Raw genomic sequence first — 24,873 nt, 5'->3', positions numbered from 1 at the left:
AATCTATACCTGACTTTTTTATGTGGAATAGGATTGTTGTGCTCAGACTCTATCAGTTTTGAGCAAAGCGGTGCCTTTTTTCTCTTTCCTCATCATTCTTTACAATATATACATTTTTTTTTTTCACAGCCTGAATCACTGACAAGGATCGAAGTGCTGCGTGACCTTACTCAATCAGTGAAACTGACTGCATCAAGTCGGCCGGGCATGGCAAACAGCCTTTGCGACAATTCCACAGAAACATTCTGGGAGTCAGGCGATGAAGATCGCAACAAAACTAAGGTTCTGACTGTCTCTTGTGAACCTGATACGAGGCCAACCATCGTGTGTGTCTACGTGGACAACCACCGAGATTCTTCGGTTGGTATTTTTAATATTATTTTTTCATCTCTCTTTCCTAGCCTTGCTAAACTCATTGCAATTTTTGTTGGCAATGCTACAGAACAAAGTGAATAGCATCACCTTCAAGTTTGGCCCAACACAGGAGGACATGCAGAAGCTAAAGCAGGTAAGCATGCTTGTCCTCGATTTCCATATATTCTGAACTACAGTCTGCACCTGGCGTATAGTTCATAGGGCCGAATTTGAGCTAAAATGAGCTTTTTTAGATAGTTTCTACCCACTGTACAGCCCACAAAGATAAATTTTGAATGGAAATAGTTTTTTTAGTTTGTCTGCAGTCAGTGGGTAGTAAGAAAGCAAAAAATTTTATTGTCAGCCAGTAACAGTTTTATTAAACTGCATATTGGAATCAATTCTGAATCCTTCAAAATTACTCTCGTCGGAGCTGTCAGAATAAAACAGCCACTTTGAGCAGCCACTTCAAGTATCGGGAGCAGCATTCCACAAGCTGCCAGTATGAGCTGGAAATATTGCTCATGTGCAGCGACGAGCATTGTGAAGCTGATTTTGCTGTGTAATCCAGCGCTGAAAAACTTGCTGGTGTAGCCTGGCTTTGTTTCCTCAAGATCTTAAAAAATAAACTCGCATACAGTCTGCATCTCGCAAAGTTTCTACATTAAATTTGTATAGTCCAGACAATATGGTATTCATGTTAGAGGTTCATGAATGTATGCTCATTACCCCACCTTTCTTTAACTGTGGCATTTCTGTTGGCCTTGGTGTAGATTTGAGACTGGAAAAAAAAAATAGTGCATCTATTTTTGCTTCTGCAGATGGATGTGGAAGGCCAGTTTGTAGGCTGGCTGAGCTGCGTCCTGCCTGAAACCATTTGTATTGGCCCTAATGGTTCTGTGTGGCGGCTGGAGCTCCGAGGACCTGAAAACACCTTGCGGCTCCGCCAGGTCAAAGTTCTGGGCCACAGCCCAAGGTTGGGCATTGATGTCCATGGCGAGTGCCGCTCCCTCTGCATCCAGCAGCGCAACTGTGAAGCTGAGACACTTCGAGTGTTTCGCCTGCTCACGTCTCAGGTTGGTTGTGAGGAAGGATTCCAGCTACCTCCCTGCCCTTTTATAGTTTTAAATAAAAGACAATAATAGCACATAGGTGGAGCAAGAAACTCTGGGTCAGGTGAATACGGTGCATATAGTGGTGGTTCTGTGCCATAGTGGTGTGTTCAATTCCTGGCCACAGCAGGTCTCAGTACTTTTAATGCATGCCTCGAGTAACCAGAAATAAACTGGAGGTCTCTGTGGCATCACTCTTTATAATATAAATGTATCTTTGGGATGTTACATCCAGTCAGCTGACCAGTGCCTACTTTAGGTATGAGTTGTACATAATAGGGGAAGTACTGAGGTTGCTTATCAATGAGCATGACAATGTGAAGATGTGTAGGTCTAGTGCCTTTGTCATGCTGTGATCATTCCCTCAATTGCTGCTTATTTTTTATGGTAAAAAGTACAGAACCACTTATATGTTGGGGGTTATATTTTCTGTGAAATGCTGATTCTTCTTGCACTCAGTCAAGCTTGGAGGTCACTGTTTAAATGACAGTTTAAGTTGTGGGGTCTGGTGTGGGATTCTCCCACCGTACTCTTGGGACAAAGGAACGACAACACAGTAGTGCACACAATCACAAGGGCATTTATTGCACCTTTCATACATCAATGCCTGCTAGCCGAGTTGCTATCCACAAAACATGCCGATGGGCGCGCGACAAATCTAGAAGTCCGACTCACCGCGTCCTCGTGAGCGAATATGTTCGCCCCATGCTGGATCCCAACGCCGGGTCGTTCGCGTGCATAGTCACGCGAATCGTGGCGCGTTCGAAGGCGGCCACGCGAGATGGTCTCGCCAAAGCATCGGTCGGCGCACGGGTCGGCACGTCCGACCCGCTCGCTTCCCGAACCCAAAGAGGAGCAAGCGCCTTCCTTTCGGCGCCCAAGTAACCTCGCGGCGTTAGCCGCGCAACACTCGCGCCATCTCTCGGACTGCGCCTGTACCATTCCGACCGCCGCATGTGCGGCGAAGCCGCACTACAGGAGACGCGCTATGCGGGAAAAACATCAGGGGAGGCGCGAGGGTCGCGCATCCCCACAAAGTACAGTTTAAATAATTGTATTTACCAGATTCTAATGTAACCCCAAATCTAATGCACACCTAATTTTTGCAGGTATAACCATTTCACGTGGCAATTATATCTGTTGATTAAAATCTTAATTTCAGCCCATTTCTCACATCTTCAGAATCATAAAAAGCTTACAGCTGCAAAACAGATTAAGAATTTTCAATTGTTTAGTGAGTTTTGTCAAGTTTACAGAATATGGATTCCATGCAAAGCTCGCTGCAGGAACATCAGATATGATAATATTGTTACGTAGGATGACGCAAACGAAAAGCTATGTACAAATATATTTACAAGGAAAATACGCTGCGCTAGGCCAAGAGGCAACAGCCCGCGCTAGCATCTAATCGTCGTCGTCGTCTTCACACTGCTGGCCTTTCGTGATCGCACATATTGTGCCGTAGCACTACCCCCGGCTGCAAAAGCGCCGTCCCGGAGCGACTAAAGATCGGACTCGGAAGCAGTGTAGTAGGCCTTGAGCCTACTGACGTGTACGACATCACTAGATGCCACAGGAGAGGACGAGGTTGAGCCCACAGGAGCAATTTCGTAAGTCACAGGCGTCACCTGGCGCAGCACGCGGTAGGGCCCTGTGTATCGCGAAAGAAGTTTCTCTGAAAGTCCGACGTGACGAGAGGGCGACCACAGGAGCACGAGCGCACCAGGTGAAAACTGTACGTCACGATGGCGGGCGTTGTACTGACACTGCTGAGTGGTCTGTGAGGCCGTAAGTCGAGCACGGGCAAGCTGGCGTGCATGGTCGGCGAGGGCGATGGCGTCGCGCGCATACTCGCTTGTTGAGACCGCAGCAGGAGGAAGTGCCGTGTCTAGGGGCAAGGTAGGTTCGCGACCGTACAGGAGATAAAAGGGAGAAAATCCGGCGGTGTCGTGCCGGGAAGAATTGTATGCAAATGTTACGTAAGGAAGGGCAATGCCCCAGTCGTGGTGGTCCTTGGAAACGTACTTGGCCAGCATATCGGTAAGAGTACGGTTTAACCGCTCTGTCAGGCCATTGGTTTGAGGATGGTATGAAGTAGTCAGTTTGTGTTGAATGGAGCAGGAACGCACAATGTCAGCGATAACTTTTGAGAGGAAGTTTCGACCACGGTCAGTAAGCAGCTGTCGCGGGGCGCCATGAAGCAAGATAATGTCACGCAAGAGAAAGTCCGCGACGTCAGTGGCGCAGCTGGTAGGGAGAGCCCGAGTGATAGCGTATCGGGTGGCGTAATCAGTCGCGACGGCTACCCATTTGTTCCCAGAGGATGACGTGGGAAAGGGACCGAGCAGGTCTAATCCAACACGAAAGAACGGTTCCACAGGGACGGTGATCGGCTGGAGATGACCGGCAGGTAGCACCTGAGGTGTCTTCCGACGCTGGCAGGGATCACAGGCAGCAACATAGCGTCGAACGGAGCGAGCGAGACCAGGCCACTAGAAGCGGCGGCGGACGCGGTCGTACGTGCGGGTTACCCCAAGATGTCCTGCAGTGGGTGCGTCATGCATCTCAAAGAGCACAGCCTGTCGTAGATGTTTTGGCACGACAAGAAGAAGATCAGGGCCATCAGGGAGAAAGCTCCTTCGGTACAGAATGCCGCCCTGGAGGACATATCGGCGAACGGATGCGTCGGTAGGTGTAGAGCGCAGACGCTCGATGAGTACGCGCAGCGATAGGTCTCGGTACTGCTCATCGGCGATGTTAGCGAAGGCAGACACAGAGAAAATGCCGTCGGCGGTACTACTGTCGGCGTCGTCAGGCTCGTCTACCGGGTAGCGAGACAGGCAGTCAGCGTCCTTGTATAGTCGGCCAGATTTGTAGGTGACAGAGAACGAATATTCTTGGAGGCGTAAGGCCCAGCGACCAAGTCTTCCTGAAGGGTCTTTCAATGAGCATAACCAACAAAGCGCGTGATGGTCTATGACAACAGAAAAGGATCGGCCATATAAGTATGGGCGGAATTTCGCAACCGCCCAAACTAGGGCCAGACACTCACGCTCAGTGATGGAATAGTTGCGCTCCGCAGGTGAGAGGAGCCTGCTGGCGTAAGCAATAACATGGTCGTGGCCACGCTGGCGTTGTGCTAGTACTGCTCCAATTCCGTGACCGCTGGCATCAGTACGGATTTCGGTAGGCGCAGAAGGATCGAAATGGGCCAGAACGGGAGGCGTTGTGAGAATGTCGATTAGATGAGAGAATGCAGAGGCCTCGTTATCTCCCCACTGGAAAGGACAGTCTTTTTTCAAAAGGTCGGTTAGTGGTCGTGCTATGGCGGCGAAATTCCTCACGAAACGGCGGAAGTACGAACAAAGGCCGATGAAGCTGCGCACATCCTTGACACACGTCGGAACAGGGAAGTGCGTAACAGCATGGATCTTGCCTGGGTCCGGTTGCACTCCGTTCGCGTCAACGAGATGTCCAAGGACGGTAATCTGGCGACGGCCGAATTGGCACTTCGATGCGTTGAGTTGCAGACCGGCTCGCCGAAAAACGTCCAGGACTGCTGAGAGGCGCTCGAGGTGCGTAGCGAACGTTGGGGAGAATACGATAACGTCGTCCAAGTAGCACAAGCACGTGGACCATTTGAAACCGTGAAGAAGGGAGTCCATCATGCGTTCAAAAGTGGCAGGAGCGTTACATAGGCCGAACGGCATCACCTTGAATTGATAAAGACCGTCGGGTGTCACAAAGGCAGTCTTCTCGCGGTCGAGATCGTCCACGGCAATCTGCCAATAGCCGGAGCGAAGGTCAATAGAGGAGAAATAGCGAGCACCGTAGAGGCAGTCAAGGGCGTCATCAATCCGAGGTAGGGGGTACACGTCCTTTTTGGTAACCCTGTTAAGGTGCCGATAATCCACGCAAAAGCGCCATGAGCCATCCTTCTTTTTTTACCAGCACAACCGGTGACGCCCAAGGACTACATGACGGTTCAATAATGTTCTTGGCAAGCATTTTGCGAACTTCTGCGTGAATAACTTGACGCTCAGCTGGTGACACTCGATACGGGCGGCGATGAATAGGAGGGGCATCGCCGGTATTAATGCGATGTTTGACAGCTGTAGTTTGGGCTAAAGGACGATCGTTAAAGTAAAAAATATCGTGGTAGGAAAACAGAACGCGGTAGAGTTCACGAGCGTGCTCGAAGGGCAAGTCGGGCGCAATCATTTTCCGGAAGTCAGCGATGGAACAATTTGTCGATTGCGATGGTAGAGAAGTATCGGATGAAGTGTCGTCTACTGCAATGGATGCTACGGAGTGATCCTCGAACGAACAAAGCTGGGCCAAAGACATCCCACGTGGCAGCACTTGTGTCGTCAAGCCAAAGTTGACCACTGGCAGGCAGACGCAATTCGCCGTAATAGATAAAACTGTATGGGGTACTGTGATCCCGTGTGTAAGGAGGACGTCTTGCATAGGAGCCGCGATGTAGTGACCGTCGGGGACTGGTGGGGATGACACTAGGTCAACGTAGGTCAGTGCTGAAGGTGGCAAGCGAACGAAGTCGGCGGAACTGAGGCGACTGGGGTGTGGTTCAGTAGGATCCAGAACAGGCAGGTCAAGGCGGAGAGTACTGGCGGAACAATCGATGAGAGCAGAATGTGCGGAGAGGAAGTCTAAGCCGAGGATGATGTCGTGGGGACAGTGGGCGATGACTGTGAATAGCACGATTGTTGAGCGATCGGCGAAGGAGACGCGGGCGGTACACATACCAATTACGGGGGCTGTTCCGCCATCGGCGACACGGACAACAGGCGTCGTGGCGGGCGTGATAATTTTCTTGAGCCGGTTACGAAGGTCAGCGCTCATTACGGACAAATGCGCCCCAGTGTCTATGAGAGCAGACACGGAAACACCGTCGACGTGCACGTCAAGAAGGTTCAGATGAGTGGGCAAAGTCAGTAGAGGATTTGGCGGCGTAGGGAGCAATGCAGCGTCACCTCGAGGCGCTGCATCGTCTAGTTTTCCGGCTCGGAGCAGCGCCCGAAGGGAGTCGGCGAATAGGAGCGACGGGGCTGGGGAGAGCGAGATTGTCGTCGTTGGGGCGAAGGCGAACGAGAATAGGGGCGGTTCGTTGCAGGAGAATCAGTGGCGGCATTATCGGAGCGTGCGGCATAGGGACGAGAAGGGTCACATGAGGGGTGAGAGTAGGCAGTATAAGTAGACCGGATCGGGGAACTCCAGCGACTACGACAGTGCCGAGAAATGTGCCCGATTCGATGGCAGTGGAAACAAATAGGCTTGTCGTCAGCAGTGCGCCACTCAGATGGGTTGCGGAAACGTGGTGGGTAAGAAGATGCGGGACGGGGCGAAATCGAAGAAGCCGGGCGGGTATCAGGGCGATGGGCCGGGTGGGTAGCAGGGCGATGGGCCGAGCAGATGGTGTGAAGACCCATGTTTTCAAACTCCTGGCGGACAACTGCCTGGATCAGTGAGACCGTGACTGCAGATGTGTTGGTGGGACTGGAGTCGAAGGCAGCCAGATAGGCGGCCTCGATCTCACGCCGGACGATCCTGGTAACATCGGCAGTGTTGTTGGGACGAGGAGCGTCGGCACAGGAAGATGTCGCTGGGGTGTTGGGCAGACGGGCAAACTGCTGGTCAATACGTCGGCTTTTGGCGAGTTCCAGGCGGCGGCACTCTTTTATAACAGCATCCACCGTGGCTACGTTGTTGCAAACGAGCAAGTTGAAGGCGTCATCGGCAATGCCTTTGAGGATGTGGGAAACCTTGTCTGACTCAGTCATGTGGGTGTCAACTTTGCGGCACAGAGCCAAGACGTCCTGAATGTACGTGACATAGGGCTCTGTTGACGTCTGCACACGGCCGGAAAGCGCCTTCTGCGCGGCAAGTTTTTGACCGTCGGGGTTGCCGAACAAGTCTCGAAGCTGTGTCTTAAGTGAATCCCAACTGGTGAGCTCATCTTCGTGCGTGCGAAACCAAACTCGAGGTGTGCCACCGAGGTAAAAGACTACGTTGGCGAGCATAATAGTAGGGTCCCACCGGTTATTGCGGCTGACGTGTTCATAGAGGCTGATCCAGTCATCGACATCTTCCCCATCGTGGCCCGAAAATACGCCAGGATCACGGGTAGCGGGGAGAGTGATGTAGGTCGTCGAAGGGGCAGCAGGTGTCGGAGCCGGCGGAGTCGGGTTGTCGTCGCCGGGAGCCATGAAGGAAGGCTTGACGTACCGGCCACTGCAAAGCTCCGTGACGAGGTACAGGGAACGTCCACCTCCACCAGATATGTTACGTAGGATGACGCAGACGAAAAGCTATGTACAAATATATTTACAAGGAAAATACGCTGCGCTAGGCCAAGAGGCAACAGCCCGCGCTAGCATCTAATCGTCATCGTCGTCTTCACACTGCTGGCCTTTCGTGATCGCACATATTGTGCCGTAGCAATATGAACTATGTCATGTCTAGTGCACAACGCGCCACCTAGACACCTGAAAGTTATGTTGGGAGCAAAATATTTTTAATAATAACGGAAGAAATGAACCCATTGCATGCAACAACAAACCCGCATCGAGCAAGAACACCCAGCCGTCTACCTTCCCACTCGATTTACTAAAGCATTTTGCACACATTATTCAAACTTCTGCCACAATTCTAGTCAGAAGTGTTTCAAGATATGTGCGACATACTTGAAATATCATTGCTTTCATCAATGCCTTTTGCTGTTGATGCACTAATCTTGTTGTGTACACAGCACCTGAAAGGGTTAAAGTGACAACATAAAAGTGCACCTGAATGTAACATACCGCTTATGTATAGAAGAAAAATATAAAATATTCGTGAGACTTTGCATTGGACTTGCTGAAGTATGTGGCCGACAGCATTCCTGGCACTGTGTGCAGATAGCGAGCTTAACACAGCACCAGAAATGCTGGTGGTTGTATACGCCGACACTCCGGTGCTGAGTCACGTGAAATCTTGCGAAAGTGATAGTACCTCCGAAAATTATCAACCAGGTTATCAAACCGGAACTAAACCAAAAACCAGGAAAAGAAATTATTTCTGCGTGGAGAACTGAACCAGAACATTATAATTTTTTTTTTCACTCCAGGGTGAAATCAAAAACAAGAAATAACAGTTTTTGGTCCAGGCTGGCCACCTTTTCTAGAAATTTTCGCCCATTCATTGCCTGCACTCGTGGCTCAGTTATGCTGCCTCATTTGTAAATACACATCATCTTCCCCTGATTATACAAGTAGTGGCCTCATTAGTACAGTTTTCAACATATTGCTTCAGCGGGCAGACATGTTAGTAGTACACTCATAAGGCTTTGGCATTGATATTCATCAAATAGTTTCCTGTTAGACAGAGATTATATCAGACTATTGGAATAAAGAAGCATTTCATATCTGTGTTGGGGCTTTCAGTCTCGCAAGTTGAAGTAGGTGCAATAGAAATTACATATTGCTTCTTACATGTGCTTCCACAAAGTGATTCTTAATTTCCTTGCCTACTATCCTGGGTTGTTGCAAATGTTTTGCTTATAGTAAACGAGTATCACCTGCCTTCTTGGTAGTGATGCTCTGGGGAGAAATGGAAGAGAGAAGGGAACCTAGCCTAGGGCAAGTTAGAATTGCGCGGACAAAAAAGTCTTAAAAAATATTCTATGACAGTCCAAGATCCTCTTCCCGTGTTATGGCACCTTTCTTGACCTCGTCTATTGCTGAAAACTTGCTAGACAGAGGCTGCAGGTAGAGTGCTTATCATCCTACGCCAGTGCTGGGTAAAGGCTGTGCACTTATATGTGAGGCGGAAGACGTTGGCTCATACAGCAATCTGTAGATGCGTTTGGTCCGCTATGACAAGAAGTCTTCCCTTTGGAAAAGAGTGCCATCCTCAGAGGAGTCCGAGCCGTGCCCGTCCTTACTCTCCTTTAGCAAACTTTGCCTGCTCATCCGTATTCCTTCCTGATAGGATCCAGGGGCTGAATTCACAAAGCATTTCGTTCATAAGTGCTTTTTGTCATTGGCTGGCTGCCTTCACTAATAATATCTCTGGCATCAGGATCGGCTGAAATTCTCCTTTACGAACAATTTCAGCGTAAGATTTTTTTTTTTTTTGTAGTACGAGCTTAAGCTCGTATTTACGAAACCTCTTTGTTAGCACCAATTTTCTACCAGCAGTTGAGTGAACAATGTTACTCCGCCCTTGGCTAGACATAATATCAATAAAGCGTGCCATCAAGGCTCTCTCAAAATTTTTAGTTAACACTGGACTAGATTCAAAGTTGTGAAGGGGCCATTTGGAAAAGAACATGTTTATTTTCTCATCCTACTGCCTATTCTAATCATCACCCCTTATACTGCTAGCTCTTTTTCCCCTTTTTCCCTTCCTTCTGCAGAAAAAAGTAGCAGGCAAGAGGATATCTCTGCATTTCCTCAATAAGTTCTCCTCTCTTTCTCTCTTACTAAAGCCTTTATTCACATAGATTCCAGCATTGGTATTGGATCTACTTAGTTGTTCTAATGCAATAGCAATTATATGGACACGGCAAGCTAATTTTTGCCATTGTCGTCGCCGTTGCCGTGATGTTCCATACAAAGTTCAAGGGCGATTGCACTGTCACTGCGTGCTGTATGCTGTATGTGCAAGTGAAAGCATGCGAGGGTGAACCAACGATCGTGGCTCAAACTCGCGCGCACAAGGCAGAAAGGTGGGGAGGAAGGCGTGGCATATTTCGTCACATACAAGGAACCGGTGGGAGGTTAAGTAGGTAGGGGGGCAACATTCTACTTCGTTGGCTGTTGCGTATCACGTGGTCACACAATCTTTATCTTGAAAACATTCTGCTTTGAGGCAGAGTCTAGGTGGGCCGAGGGCTTGTAGCTTTGTGTGTGCTGTGTTCTCGCCGCTCAGTTTACGTTGATGCGATATACAGCATGGTCGCTTCCTTAAGCCAGCGTTTTGACAGCAAGTGTCTGCAGTCATCGAGTGTGATATGTGCATGTTTGCCTGTGTGCACTGACACCAGGCTTGTTAATTTTGTCAGTAAGCGAATGCTTACGAGTTTATATGGCTGATAAAACTACTATCTTTACCGAGCCCGCTTATAACGAACCTGAGTGTCATGCGGCCTCTGTTCATTATACCCCGAAGTTCGTATTAAGTGGACCACAGCTTTAAAAAAATGTGGCTAGTCAAAACACAAACTTTATTTCTTCGCAAAGAAGCCCATGATGCTCGTCTGCTTCTGCAGTGCAGATCCGATAAGGGCAGTCTCCAGGTTATTTAAAGCAGAAGCATGCTCTTCGCAAAGGCCCTTGGCATAAACAAGTTGCCTGAGGCGCTCTATGTAGCCCATTGCTACAGGTGCACTTATGGTTGCTGGCTCCGAATTTTCATCGACAGCCGATTCCTCCTCGTCGCTCTCTGCCCGCACTTCACAAATGATGCCCTCGTCCGTACACGGTCCCGCAATGTCGGCATCTTCATCAGCAGAAATAAAGTCATCCTAACCAATGACGTGGCCCCCCATGTCATAGTTTACAAAGTGCTGCCACAAATCGCTGCCAGACTGATCATCTTCGAAAGAATCAGGCTCGGCATCAGGCACTGCGTCGATGAAGCCGGCCTTGCGGAGACAGTTTCGCACGCAGGCGGCTGTCACCTCCACCCAGGCCGCCTTCTTCATCTCAACGGGTGAGTATGGTGAAACTTGAATTGACAAGTTGGCAGCTGTGCAGTCAACAGTGATCAGCAATTAAGCACTCCACAATGTGGTGGCTATATGATGCCTTAAATGCTTGTATTATGCCCAAATCAAGTGGCTGCACTTTCAAAGTGGTAATGGGCAGCAGGAAGAGTAGGGTAACAGCCATCAGAGAAATTCGCACGTGGTGCGCTGAGCACTCGTTGAGCACGAGCAGCACGCACCTGCCTTGCCTCTGCATGTTGCAGTCAAACTCGCTCAGTCTCTGCGAATAAATTGCGCGTCATCCACGCCTCAATATTGTGCCTGTAGCGCATGGTTACATAGCTCTGAAAACAATGTGGCGTCTTTGATTTTCTGTTTACAAAGGGCACGGGATGGTCGCTGCCATCCAAAGTGATGCACAGAAGTATTGTAACATGCACTTTACTGTGCTTGCTGCCAGTGCATGAGTCGCCTTTCATGGTGTGTGCCTTGTCCGGCTGCATCAGACCAAATAAGGCAGTTTCATCTGTGTTATACCCGTCCTGCACCGCGTAGTTTGCAATAATGGCTCAGTTTCTTACAAGCCAAGTGGCAACGTCTTGCTCACTTACCGAAGCCACCTCGCTGACAATCAATTTAAATACAATCCCATGCCGCACTTTGAATCGATGTAGCCAGCCATTGCCTGGGCAGAGGTTGTGGTGATCGAGGTGCCTTCCCACGCCTTGTCCCCAGCTCGCTCATTGTGCTTAGCTCTATCTCTGGGAACTGCCGCCATAACAGCAACATGGCAGACATGGCTAGTGCACCAGAGCTAATTTCCCGCGTGCACCCTGCTGGTCGAATCGCCGTGCGAGCAAGTGTCATCAAGACGCACCTGATCGGCCTCTCGAGTAGCGGCTCCCAGGTTCCCTCTTCACCCAAGCCCTCTTCCACTGCGCGCTTTATCACTGCGGCAGATGCTCACAGGGCCGCAACGAGGTGGTTACATGGGACCTTTGCTTTCGCGATTTCTCATTTTCGTGCTTGGTGGACTGCTTCCCTGTTAGCCCTAGCGATCAGCCTTGCGATCAGTCTTGCGATCAGTCTTGCGGTGAGCCTTTGTCCGTAAGCGCCATGACTGTCGCACTGTGCTGTATCTTGGGTGATTAAACCCGTTTTTGTTGGCAGTCTGACTGTGGAGCCTTCTCTGCACCATGTCAGAGAGTCGACGAACCCTGCTGTAGCGCCTTTGTGCGTTGTGGAGTGGAGGAGCATCACACCCTTTCCTGACCGTCGCTAGTAGGGTGAGCCGTGTGCAAACCCGTCTCCACAAATTCAGGAAAATCTAGTAGGAATGTAAAGTATTTAGCTTTGCCCAGCATCATTGGTCCACATATCGGAATGTTGCAAGCCCGTTAGTCGACGAACCACTTAAGCACCACGCCCTCTACGTCTGCATACGTGGCCTTCCGCTGGCGCTTTCTGTTTATCAAGTCAGCGTCAGAGCTGGCAATTTATTCCTTGTTCTTTATAATCGTTGAGATGGTTGATTTCAACATGTTGTACTTCTTTACCAACTTGCAGTTTTTACCACCTTCAGACAGTTCCGTCAAAATTGCTTGCTTCGTTGCCAGGTCCAGTGCTTTTCGTTTCATGACCACTGCAGGCACGGCATTCTCGTCCGCCATCCTGAATACAACTCGGGCCCAACTAGAATGAAGCACGGAAGCACGGAGAAGAAGCGCAGGAGCATGATGTGGATTAACCTGCTTCGCAGTAGTGGCCAGAAAGCGAAACTTCTGAACTTTAGCCGATGCCTAGCACGCCCGCCAAGACAGCAAGGGAGTTGCAAGAAAGAGTGAGAGCGGAGTGCAGTTGCGAGGATGAGCGGGAGGGCAATCTTGGAAGCCACACGCCGACACTCGTGGGCAACATGTAACAGCAGGGAGAGGGTAGAGGGCAGAAAATGAAATGTTCGTCCCTGAGGAGGCTTGGGAAAACAGACCGCAAGCATAAAGGGGTCGGAGGTCGTCATTTTTTCCCATCACGCCGCCGGGTTTATGCCATCCATTCACTGTAACCGATTGGCATGGCTCAAAGACGCTCGTCATATGTGTGATTTTATACCATTGAAACAATGTATATTTTGACGGTCACATGGGTTTTGTTCATTTTAAGCGAAAGTTCGTCTTAAGTGGGGCCGTTATATATGGGCTTAACTTATGGCTGTCTGCTGATTTGCTATAGCAATCAATGTTTTGCCTTTTGGGTAAAACTGTGACTTTGCTACTAACTACATGCAACCTAAAAAACAACACGCGTAACCTTTCTGCGTGTCTTAACAGCAGCATCAAGCATTCTTACAAAATAAATTTATGCTGATTTTCTGTAATTATTCTTTGGTTATGCAAATAAAGTTGAAGCAATTTGAATTGCTTGAAGCAATATTTTTTTCACTCCAGAGTTGAACTGGAACCAAATCATTTTCATTGAACCGGCACGAAAGAAATTTTTGGTTAACCGCTCTGTTATTGACTGAAAATACCCTTCCAGGTCCTAGTCGAGCACAAAATAAACCCACAGCAACTTTCATGAGAACATGTTCTGTTGCCATCTTGTGATGGTGATGCTGCGTCTGGTGGCTCTGATGATAGGCCGTCCTAATGCCGTAGACATGGTTTTGGTTTTGTATTTGATTGTAATGAGCCAGCAATTTTTGGACCCACTTTCTCAGAAAAAAATGTGCTCATTAGATATGTAAGTATGGTAGTTGTTTGTATGTGTTAAAATGATTTCAACGAATTCTGTTGTGTCTGTAATAATAAAATTGTAGAATAACCACAATTGCGTTTTGTACTCATTTATTAAAAAGATTCAATATTTTTTAAGCTTAATGAGCAATCAGTATGGCCCATTTAACCGCAGCTACCTTCTTTTTACCGTTGATGTCATTGCTTGGTTGTGTTCTTTTGTGCAGGTCTTTGGCAAGCTTCTTGGAGGAGATGCAGAGAGTCCTGAAGAGGATGTATCAGCGAGGCCAGTGGGTGATGAGGCCACCAGTCCCGAGAGGCCAGAAACCAGCAATGACCTCAAAGAACACATGGTTGGCATTCTGTTCAGCAGAAGCAAGCTGACCCACCTCCAAAAGCAGGTGAGCTATGCTTCTGACTCCCAAGTAATGAATTGAGATGATACTAAGGAGGCATTGTCTCACTTGTGTGCCGCATCTAGGCACTCATTGGCATACTTGCCAGCTCTCCAGAATTTTATGTAAGGTTTACAAATTTGGGCCGTTCTATGATTTTACGAATGGTGCATCAAGTTTTACGAAAAATAAATAGATACTGCGGTGAATCAAGACTGCTAATTGGGCTGATTGGAATGTTGGGTTCATGGTTACAGTAATTCAGTGCAAGCAGCAAGCCAATCCTTGGCTGGCTGATCCTCAGAAATAAACATTTAGTACTGTGTGCTCTTTCCTATCCTATCTCTCCTTTCCGCACCTAACGGTGATTGTTTCGTGCAATACGTTAAGAATTATCTGCCAGATTTTTATTAATTTCCAAATTTACAGTTTGGCATGTATGCATTGTCTATGATTGAAGGACAAATGGATCCGGTGAAAGCAAAGGAAAAGAAACAGAAGTGCACCCAATTTAAATCTTTCGTTACCGCGAGAAAATGGTAATTTCTTATAAGTCTCGGAAAAAAGATTATTTACCACTACAAATAACATTCCATCACACATTAGAGCATAGCAAATTGTACATAATGAAGTGCTCTTTCCAAAGACATACGTTGCCAAACAAAAAAAAATGTATTAGGTAAAAGCTAAAAATTCTAGAATGTGGCATTTTTGCTGCCAGTTGATAAAAACAATATAAAAACATATCTACAAAAACATTAATATTGTTACGTGTAGCTTATGTACAAGTCTATTTACAATATATTTACACGTAGACCAACGGTGGCAAAGATGGCGACACTATCTTAAGCGGGGCCATGTCGTCTTCTTTCTCCTCAGTGCAGCCACACTGTGGCGGCTGTCCCGTAGCATCACCCCCGGCAGTAGAAGCACCGTCCCGGTGCTTAATCTACACGTCCGCGGCGAAAGGTGTGTGGTATGGCTTTAGTCTCGCCACGTGAACGATGTCACTAGCAGCCGACAATGACGCTGAGAGGTTGGCGGGGATAACTTCATACGTGACATCGGTCACTTGTCGCACCACACGGTATGGGCCAGTGTAGCGCGACAGCAGCTTTTTGGAAAGGCCCACACGTAGAATGGGGGACCAAAGAAGCACCAGAGAACCCGGAGTAAATTGTACGTCGCGATGGTGGCAATCATAGAGGCGTCTCTGATGCTCCTGTGAGGCCTGGAGACGGGTGCGGGCGAGCTGGCGCGCGTGGTCAGCGTGTGTGATCGCATCACGGGCATATTCAGTGGCTGAACGTGTGGCCATGGGCAACAAAGTGTCTAAGGGCAACGCGAGTTCTCGGCCATATAGGAGATAGAACGGTGAATAGCCGGTGGTGTCGTGACGCGATGAATTATACGCGAACGTCACATATGGTAAGTGAAGATTCCAGTCGTGGTGGTTGGTTGCGACGTACTTGGATAGCATGTCGGTGATGGTCCAGTTGAGGCGCTCCGTGAGGCCGTTGGTCTGTGGGTGGTAGGATGTGCTGAACTTGTGCTTAGTCGAGCAGGAGCGGAAGATGTCCTCGACGACTGCCAACAGAAAGCTGCGGCCACGGTCAGTGAGTAATTGCCGCGGAGCACCGTGCACTCAAATGATGTCATAGAGCAGAAATTCAGCAATGTCAGTAGCACAACTTGTCGGGAGGGCTCTGGTGATTGCGTACCACGTAGCATAATCAGTAGCGACGGTGACCCATTTATTTCCGGAGCCCGAGAGAGGAAACGGTCCAAGAAGGTCTAGACTAACACGGAAAAAGGGTTTTGGTGGGATGTCGATCGGCTGAAGACATCCAGCTGGAGGTGTGGAGGGCTTCTTCCGCCGCTGACAGGGCTCACAAGCTGCAACGTAGCGCCGCACGGAGCGGGCGAGACCCAGCCAAAAGAATTGACGGCGTACACGGTCATATGTGCGCGAGACATCCAAGTGTCCAGCCACGGTAGCATCGTGAAGTTGTTGGAGGACGGTCGAACGCAGGTGTGATGGAATTACGAGCAGAAGGTCATGGCCGTGTGGATCGAGATTGCGGCGGTATAGTGTCCCCTCCTTAAGGAGAAACATTCGAAGAGAGGCGTCGCCAAGCGTTGACTCCAGATGGTCGATGAGGGCTCGTAATGAAGGATCGCGGCGTTGCTCGTTGCCGATGTCAAGCAACTGGGACACAGAGAAAACGCAAGCGATAGTGTCCGCATCAGCCGGGTCGTCGACGGGGTAGCAGGACAAACAATCGGCATCCTGGTGCAAGCGTCCCGTCTTGTATACCACGGAGGAGGTATATTCTTGCAGGCGTAACGCCCAGTGAGCGAGTCGTCCCGAGGGGTCCTTGAGCGAGGATAGCCAGCAGAGCGCGTGGTGATCAGTGATGACACAGAAGGGGCGTCCGTACAAGTACGGACGAAACTTGGCAACAGCCCACGCAAGAGCGAGGCACTCGCTCTCTGTGATTGAATAATTGTGCTCGGCGGGTGATAGAAGTCAGCTGGCATAGGCTATAACGCGATCATGTCCAAGCTGGCGTTGTGCTAACACTGCTGCTACACCGTGACCACTGGCATCAGTTCGAACTTCTGTTGAGGCAAACGGGTCAAAATGGGCCAGAATTGGAGGCGTGGTAAGGAGAGTAGTGAGCTGCGAAAAAGATGCGGCATGGTTAGGTCCCCAAGAAAATAGGGCGTCTTTCTTCAAGACGTCGGTAAGGGGACGGGCGATGGTCGCAAAATCCTTCACAAAGCGTCGGAAATAAGACCACAGCCCTACGAAACTACGAATGCCTTGGTAGACTTTGGAACAGGAAAGTTCGTAACGGCACGAATTTTGTCCGGATCAGGTCGCACGCCTCTGGCGTCCACGAGGTTTCCAAGGACGGTGATTTGGCAGCGAGCTAAGTGACATTTTGACGAGCTCAACTGGAGACCGGCGCAGCGGAACACGTCAAGAATCGCTGAAAGACGATCTAGGTGCGTGTCAAATGTGGGTGAATAAACGATGACGTCGTCCAGATAACACAAACAGGTGGACCACTTGAACCCCTGAACCAAAGAGTCCATCATTTGTTCGAAGGTGGCGGGTGTGTTACAGAGACCGAAAGACATCACCTTGAACTGATAAAGGCTGTCAGGGGTAATAAATGCAGTCTTCTCTCGGTCCATGTCATCGACGGATATCTGCCAGTAGCCGGACCGTAAGTCAATAGAAGAAAAATAGGTGGCACCGTACAGGCAGTCGAGAGCGTCATCAATACGTGGCAGAGGGTACACGTCCTTTTTTGTGATTTTGTTCAGGTGGCGATAATCTACACAAAAACGCCACGTGCCATCCTTCTTTTCGACAAGTACGACGGGAGAAGCCCAGGGACTACAAGAAGGCTCGATACTGTCTTTTGCAAGCATCTTTTGGCTTCCTGTTAGATGACAGCTCGTTCGGACGCAGAAACATGATATGGACGTCGGTGAATAGGGTTCGCATCGCCAGTGTTTATGCGATGGGTCACGATGGACGTTTGATCTAAGGGTCGATTGTCAAACTCAAAAATGTCGCGATAGCCTTCAAGAATGCTGCAAAGAGCTTCAGCTTGAACAGGTGTAAGGTCAGAGGAAACCATCTTCTCAATGTCGACGTCAGTACCGTGCGATGACGTCACGGTATGGGCTAAGCTGTGACGATCTTCCTCTGTGAATGGCTCGATCTCATCATCCTGCAAAGCGCTAATTATAGCCAATGAAATCCCCTGAGGCAGAACTTGCGCGGTTAGTGCGAAATTGACAAGGGGAAGGCAGGTGCGGTTACCGTGCCACAGTGTGTGGCACGGTAACACCATGTGTAAGTATAACTGCCGGAATTGGTGCGACCACGTAATTACCGTCAGGTACAGCTGGTGAGGACAACAAGTCGATGTGTGTCACAGATTGAGGCGGTAGGCGAATAAAATCCATGCAGCTCAAACAGCTTGGAGGCGGGTCCACATGGTCGGCAAGAAGAGGCAAGTCAAGGCGAAGTGAGTCAGCCGAACAGTCAATGAGGGCGGAATGATTGGCAAGGAAATCCAGACTGAGAATGAGTTCGTGAGGGCAATGCTCGATGACGGTGAAGAGAACGACGGTTTGTCTCTCAGCAATGGTGAGGCGGGCAGAGCACATGCCAACAACAGCGACAGTCCCTCTGTCAGCGACTTGTACAACTCGGTCCGGGGCGGGCGTCAGAACTTTCTTCAGCCGACGGCGAAGAGCAGCACTCATAATGGACACGTGCGCCCCGGTGTCAATCAACACGCACACAGGAACATTGTCGACGAGAACGTCCAAAAGATTCTTGTTCGTGGATAATGTGAAGTTAGGATTTCGTGCCGATTTCGTCATTGCAGCTTCACCTCCAGAAGCTGCACTGTCTAGTTGTCCGGTCGGGGGTGCGGCGATTAGGTCGGAGAAGGAGCACGGCGTGACAGGGGTGAACGAGATTGACGACGGGAGGGAGAAGGCAAGCGGGAGTAGCGGGGTCGTGTCAAAGGTGTCGCAGGGTCAGATGATGGAGCGGGCATAGAAGGGGCGAAGAGAAAGGACACGCTAGAGGGGCGAGTATGGTAATCAGGAGAATAGCGCACTGGAGAAGTCCAGCGGCTGCGGCAGTGGCGAGTGACATGTCCTATGCGTCGGCAGTTAGAACAGATTGGCTTGTCATCCACAGTTCGCCATTCGGAGGGGTTGCACTGTCCATAAGAAGAGTAAGAAGGGCCTGGTGGGGACATGCGTGGAGAAAGAGGTTCCGAGCCTAAGGAACGAATGGATTGCAGGCCAACATTGGATAATTCTTGACGGACGATGGCCTGGATCAAGGAGATTGTCACCGGAGAATGATCAGGTGACGGGAATGAAGGGGCCGCCGGTTGTGCCACTTCGACCTCACGATGAATGATGCGGGTCAAGTTGTCACATCGCGACGGCTGGTGGAAGAGGTCGTCACAGGATGACGTAGCAGCTGTGTTGGGAAGTCGCGTGATGTGCTGGGATACCCGGCGGCTTTTAGCATGCTCAAGGCGGCGGCACTCCTTAAGGACCGTATCGATGCTGGTGACATTGGTAAACACCAGTAAATTGAAGGCGTCGTCAGCAATGCCTTTGAGCACGTGATTAACCTTATCGTCCTCAGACATGGTCGGGTCAGCCTTGGCACAAAGGGCCAAGACGTCGAGAATGTTGGACACGTAGGACTCGGTCGACGTCTGTACACGTGTGGCAAGGGCTTTCTTGGCATTGACTTGACGACCGAAGGGATTGCCAAAAAGGTCGCGGAGCTTCTCTTTGAAGAGATCCCAGCTCGAGATCTCCGCTTCATGAGTCTGGAACCATGCAAGTGGAGCTCCGTCGAGGTAGAAAAGAACGTTCGCAAGCATAATAGTCGAATCCCACCTGTGACTGGTGCTGACATGTTCGTATCAGCGGAGCCAGTCGTCAACATCAGGACTGCCGACTCCGTTGAAAACACCAGGATCCCGAAAGGGGAAACGGCGACGTAGGTCGGGGCTGCAGGCGGAGACGGTTGCGTAGATGAAGTGCCGCCAGCAGGGGCCGAAGTTGCACTGTCGCCGTTGCGACCGCTACGAAGCTCCACGACGGGTACGGGGAACGTCCACCTCCACCAAATTAATGTTACATGTAGCTTATGTAATAATAATAATAATAATAATAAGCTTTATTTCCATCACAACGATGGAGGGGCCGTGGGTAAAAGCTGCTGAACAGCTTGACTAGAGCCCACGGTCCCCTCTACAAGGCAGTACAGGGGCATACATGAAACATACAGGAATCTAACAAAAGACAAACGCAAAATTGACTCGGTTTAATATATCACAAGGAAATCAAATATTACATTTGTTCAAAAACATGAGATATCACGTGGCGCAGTTCGCGAACTGTAGTGCGACCTAAATCAATTCCACATTTATTCAGATCATTAAGAAGTTTAGGCAAAATATACGATAGTGTACCCATAGAATAGTTAACACGGGGAGTGACCACCTTCCAGTATTGAGACTGACGTATATTATAGGATGTAGGCTTTATTTCTAGCTTGGCTAGGTTCTGAAAAAAATTTCGATTTTCTTTTAATTCGCACTTAAAGGCAACAATTAGTCTATAGCTAAACAATTTCCAGACGGGCATTATATCTGCTTTAATGAACAGAGCTTGTGTATGAGAATTGTAGGGGACATCAAAAAGAAGCCTAATTATCTTTTTTTGTAGGACGTACACCTTTGTTAAGTTAGTTACTGTGGTAACTAACTTAACAAAGGGCCATGAAAGCGACTGTGCAAGTCTATTTACAATACATTTACACGTAAACCAACGGTGGCAAAGATGGCGACGCTATCTGAAGCGGGGCCACGTCGTCTTCTTTCTCCTGAGTGCAGCCACACTGTGGCGGCTGTCTCGTAGCAATGTCGAAGGAAATTCAGAATATACATTTCAAAGATAAATAACCCAGGAATAGTGTCTGAGAAAATAAATGCCCAGTACTCTGCTATTCTTCGGGTACAGAAAAATAATTAAGACCAGTTCATCGCTTATGCCACGCAGTGAAGCAGTTCCTGGATTTTGTGAAGCATAAGTGCACTGTGCACTTGTCCCACAAACGTATGGTTTTTGTTCAACTTTGCAGTCCTCGTAACACATTTTGTAGTTCCACCTTTCCGGCATCTTCTGAGGATGGTCCAATGAGGAGTCCAACCAACGTGCTTCACCAGTTTGTCTGGAGTCGTGCACTTCTTTCCAGGACCGATCACTCTCAGCGTAGTTGGGCAGCTACAGAATTTTGCATCCAAGCATATTTGTTTGAATTTTTGCAGGTTGTCTTTATCACCTCTGAAGAGTGGAAGAGTAGAAAGAAATCCCATGCTGTTGTCTTGCGCTGCTTCGTAGTGCTGTGCCGAGATGTGATGCAAGCGGCGTTCTTGGCGTGAATGGAAGTTTCTTTGCTGCCAATGGCAGCACACCATGACCAAGTGAAGTATGCACCCTGGAGACAATCAGTAGAGCTCTTAGGTCATGCAAAACGATCGGCGGATAAGTGTGCACTAGGAAGGAGACCACTCATGGCCATAAAGGAAACTCACCGGTGAAGAGCTGCGGATGTCCCAGGCTGACTCAAAGCATCATTGCCGTCAGAACTTGAATCTGCTTTGCTATCATCTTCGGAATCATAACTGAAGTCCTTATCACTAAATTCAAGTGCATGTGTAGCATAGTTTTAAGCGAGACACTTTTCTCGCGACGCAGCCACGCGGGACGACGCCATGAAAGCGACTTTCTATTACTGCGCAGTGACACTGGCAGCACGCCTTACCTAGAATTTACGAGAGAAGCTAAATCAAAACTTGGAAACTGGTTAAAAATGCCAGGTCCACATGTTGGACATGCAGCAGACCTTCAGAAATATACTTTGGGTGGAATAACATGACTCGGACTCCAAACCAAAGCTCACTAGTGAACAGCTGGCATTATTTTCGGTTAATCATTACCGCTCAGCACTGTTGGACGGCAAAACCAACGATATAGTTTAATTCTTGATTTGCTGGGAGTCATATGAGTACAAAATTTGGATGCTAGTGCCGCGTAATCATGAGAGGCATGCTTTCTTCTCAAGCATGGCAGATGGTGACACCCACGCCCCTTTTCGCTACAACATACAAACATTAGTTTGCGAAAACGTCCGTCAAAAATCACGTCACCAGAGCGAGAAAATTTAAACTGATTCTGAATGTTCAGTACCTGTACTAACTACTGAATGGCCTTAAGTGGAAAGAAACAGCTACAACATGTCGAAACCGGCGTTCTAAAGCATCAATCACCTGTGATCGGTTTGAATAGGTGTGTTAACGAAAGAGTTAATCCGCATTTTTGGCATTAGTTGTTGCAGTAGCGTTCAATTTCAGCTATTGAAATCACCAAGTCATATATTTTATTTATTTATTATGAATACTGCTAATCCCATTGAGGATCATAACAGGAAAATCTTGGGTTATGTCTGACCAGTTGAATGGGAATCTGCAAACGTCTCCCATCCCTTCTGAAAGCGAGGGAAAAATGGCAATCTGTTTGCTGCCTTTAAGGGAAAGGAGTTCATGTTAATGTGCATTTTTCCAGCAGTGTTTGTAGATTGCACACTCAGCAAGAAATTATTGTGACTAATGTTATTACACTAAAACCCAGAAATAAATATTTTGGGATTCTAATACAAACTGACAGTGCATAATGTGACTGTTTTGACATAAGGCACATGTAGCCTCGTGGGGGGATCAAACCCTGTAGAATGTGCGATCAAGCTGGCAGAAATCAAGCATACGTAGTCAATGTGCTGTGGTGCACTGTGACATTATCTTTGGCCGTTTGCCAGTACCAACCATTATTTATTTCAACTGTCAAAGATGGCTACACTTCCTGAATACTCCAAGATCGAAAAATAGATACTGTCTTGATGAAGTAACATTGATAGCAGTTCATCCGGCATTTTTTTTCTACACCCACCATGATAGCGTGACTATGTTCTTTTGATTCTGAGCATGAGGGGGAGGGGTTCGAATTCCAGTCACAGTGGCTACATGTCACTGTAAGTGGAATGTGAAAAGGCTCATGTAACAAGACATATGTGCATGTTAAAAAGCCGCAGGTGGCCATAATAATTCAGAGCCCTCGAAGACAAGACAGCTCCTCCCATAGCTCCTTAATTACTCTGTGATGTTGAAAAAAGTCCATCAGTGGGTCAAGAAATCCATTCAATCCCTATGGCCACAGTAGCCATACTACCTCTCATGAAAGAAAAGCTCTCCTTGAACCCTGAGCTTCCCAAAAATGCAGTCTGCAGATAGCATATGCTGCTGAGAAAATCTCAGCTAAATTTTGCAGTCTTGTGTGGCACATGGAGCTCACAAGCAGAGCTTGAGGTCACATATTTCTCAAACACTCTCGTTTCAAACGAGGCCTCCTCCTAACCTGCTTCTAAGCTGCCGGCAGCTTACACATGCCTTTATTTGCGAGATTCCCATTGATGGCTGCTATTGGCTGATAGTTGACATCAATCAAGAACACGCGTTTGTATCGGACCACTTCTTACTGTTGCTGTGTATATTTATTGACGCATTTTAATAAACAGGCTGAAGTAAGTAAAGATCTGCTTTTGAATTTTGATAAGAATTATGTGCTTCCAGAAGAAGTTGATTATTGTTTGCTCACGCTCGACTCTCATAGCTGTCAAGCCTCACTAATTTCAATTAGTTTTGAACACTGAGCTAGCCTCTAACCACATGAAACTTACGATGAGACCACGCGTACACTTGCCAGCGCACGCTCACTCCTGGCTGCTCCTGGCTAGTCACCTTGGCAGACATCGCTTCGTATTGAGCTGTTGACAGTGCTTCAAAATGAGCAAGTTTGATGCAGCTTCTATCCATCATTCAAGCTGGTGCAGGGCAAAGCTGGTCCGCACCATGTAGCACAGCCACACTGAAGCACATGAGCACAAGCTCACATTCTAGCCCTGCCATGCACCTAGCAAACACTGCGAATATGCACTACAGTAGCATGTAGCTGCGAGGGCTACGTAGCACAGATTCTGCTGCTGCCGTAGGGTGCCACAATAAGCCCACTCGCTGAGCGCGCTTTGACTCACTAAGGACAACCGCGTTTGGTTATGTTTTGTTTGTTGTAGGCACCGAAATCGGAAATAGTGGCGTCTGATTCTGATAGCGTTTGATTCAAATCAAATTTGAACTGTGCAGCCATGGTGACATTCAATAGGCAGAATGCTGCGGGCACACCACACTCCGTCGTAGCCTTTGCAGTGCAAAACCACTGAAGAAGGAATGGGAGCACCGCGAAGTGGATCAAATGTTATCTTTGATTACCAATAACGCTGCCTTTGCTGAACGCATTGAAGTACTTCTTGCTGCAAAGTATTTCAGAAATAGTCTATAGTCAGATACAACTTTAGAAAAAAGGGGAGGCTCGCTGAGGCCCCGCCAAGATGACCGAAGCGCGACGTCCGATTGCCTCCACGACTAAAGTAATCCCTCTAAAAAAATCGTGCTTTTGAAACGGGCAATTCTTGGTATAAATAAAGACTCTTGTATTTTGATGACTGGTTTAGTAGAGCTCTCATGTGCTACAGCACATGCCGGATCGCGACAGAAAAATAACCCTGTGCCTTCCACAACGCTGCCCGTCGTCTGCTCTTTAGCTTCATTGCAAGTGACGAAAGTAGAAAGAGCAGCTCTGCATGGCTTTTGCGCTTGTTTACATGTACACGGCAAATATACTACTCCTGTTCCGAGCTTCTAATGAATCAGTTGATATTGAACAAGCACTTATATAGAACAATGCATTTATCATAACCATTACAAACTCAAGATGCTCGGTGTCAGCGAAAGCACAGTGTTCAAGGTGAGGAGGGAGGTCAAAGCTTGTGGGGATGCGCGACCCTCGCGCCTCCCCTGATAGCTTGTTTTCCCGCATAGCCCCGTCTCCGTGCG

General features: G+C 48.5%; 1 protein-coding gene across 1 annotated transcript in view; it reads left to right on the top strand.

Annotated features, from left to right (window-relative positions):
• Positions 1-24,873, top strand: part of hiw (MYC binding protein highwire) — a 287,002-nt gene that overhangs the window by 217,817 nt on the left and 44,312 nt on the right. Inside the window, exons 62-65 of the mRNA XM_065451052.2 lie at positions 130-360; positions 443-508; positions 1,176-1,430; positions 14,135-14,308. Coding sequence (XP_065307124.2) covers positions 130-360; positions 443-508; positions 1,176-1,430; positions 14,135-14,308 — 726 coding nt within the window. The remainder of the gene's footprint in view (positions 1-129; positions 361-442; positions 509-1,175; positions 1,431-14,134; positions 14,309-24,873) is intronic.

The sequence above is a fragment of the Dermacentor albipictus genome, chromosome 3 (assembly GCF_038994185.2).
Source record: "Dermacentor albipictus isolate Rhodes 1998 colony chromosome 3, USDA_Dalb.pri_finalv2, whole genome shotgun sequence".
NCBI lineage: Eukaryota > Metazoa > Arthropoda > Arachnida > Ixodida > Ixodidae > Dermacentor > Dermacentor albipictus.
This window is presented reverse-complemented; position numbering and strand designations above follow the sequence as displayed.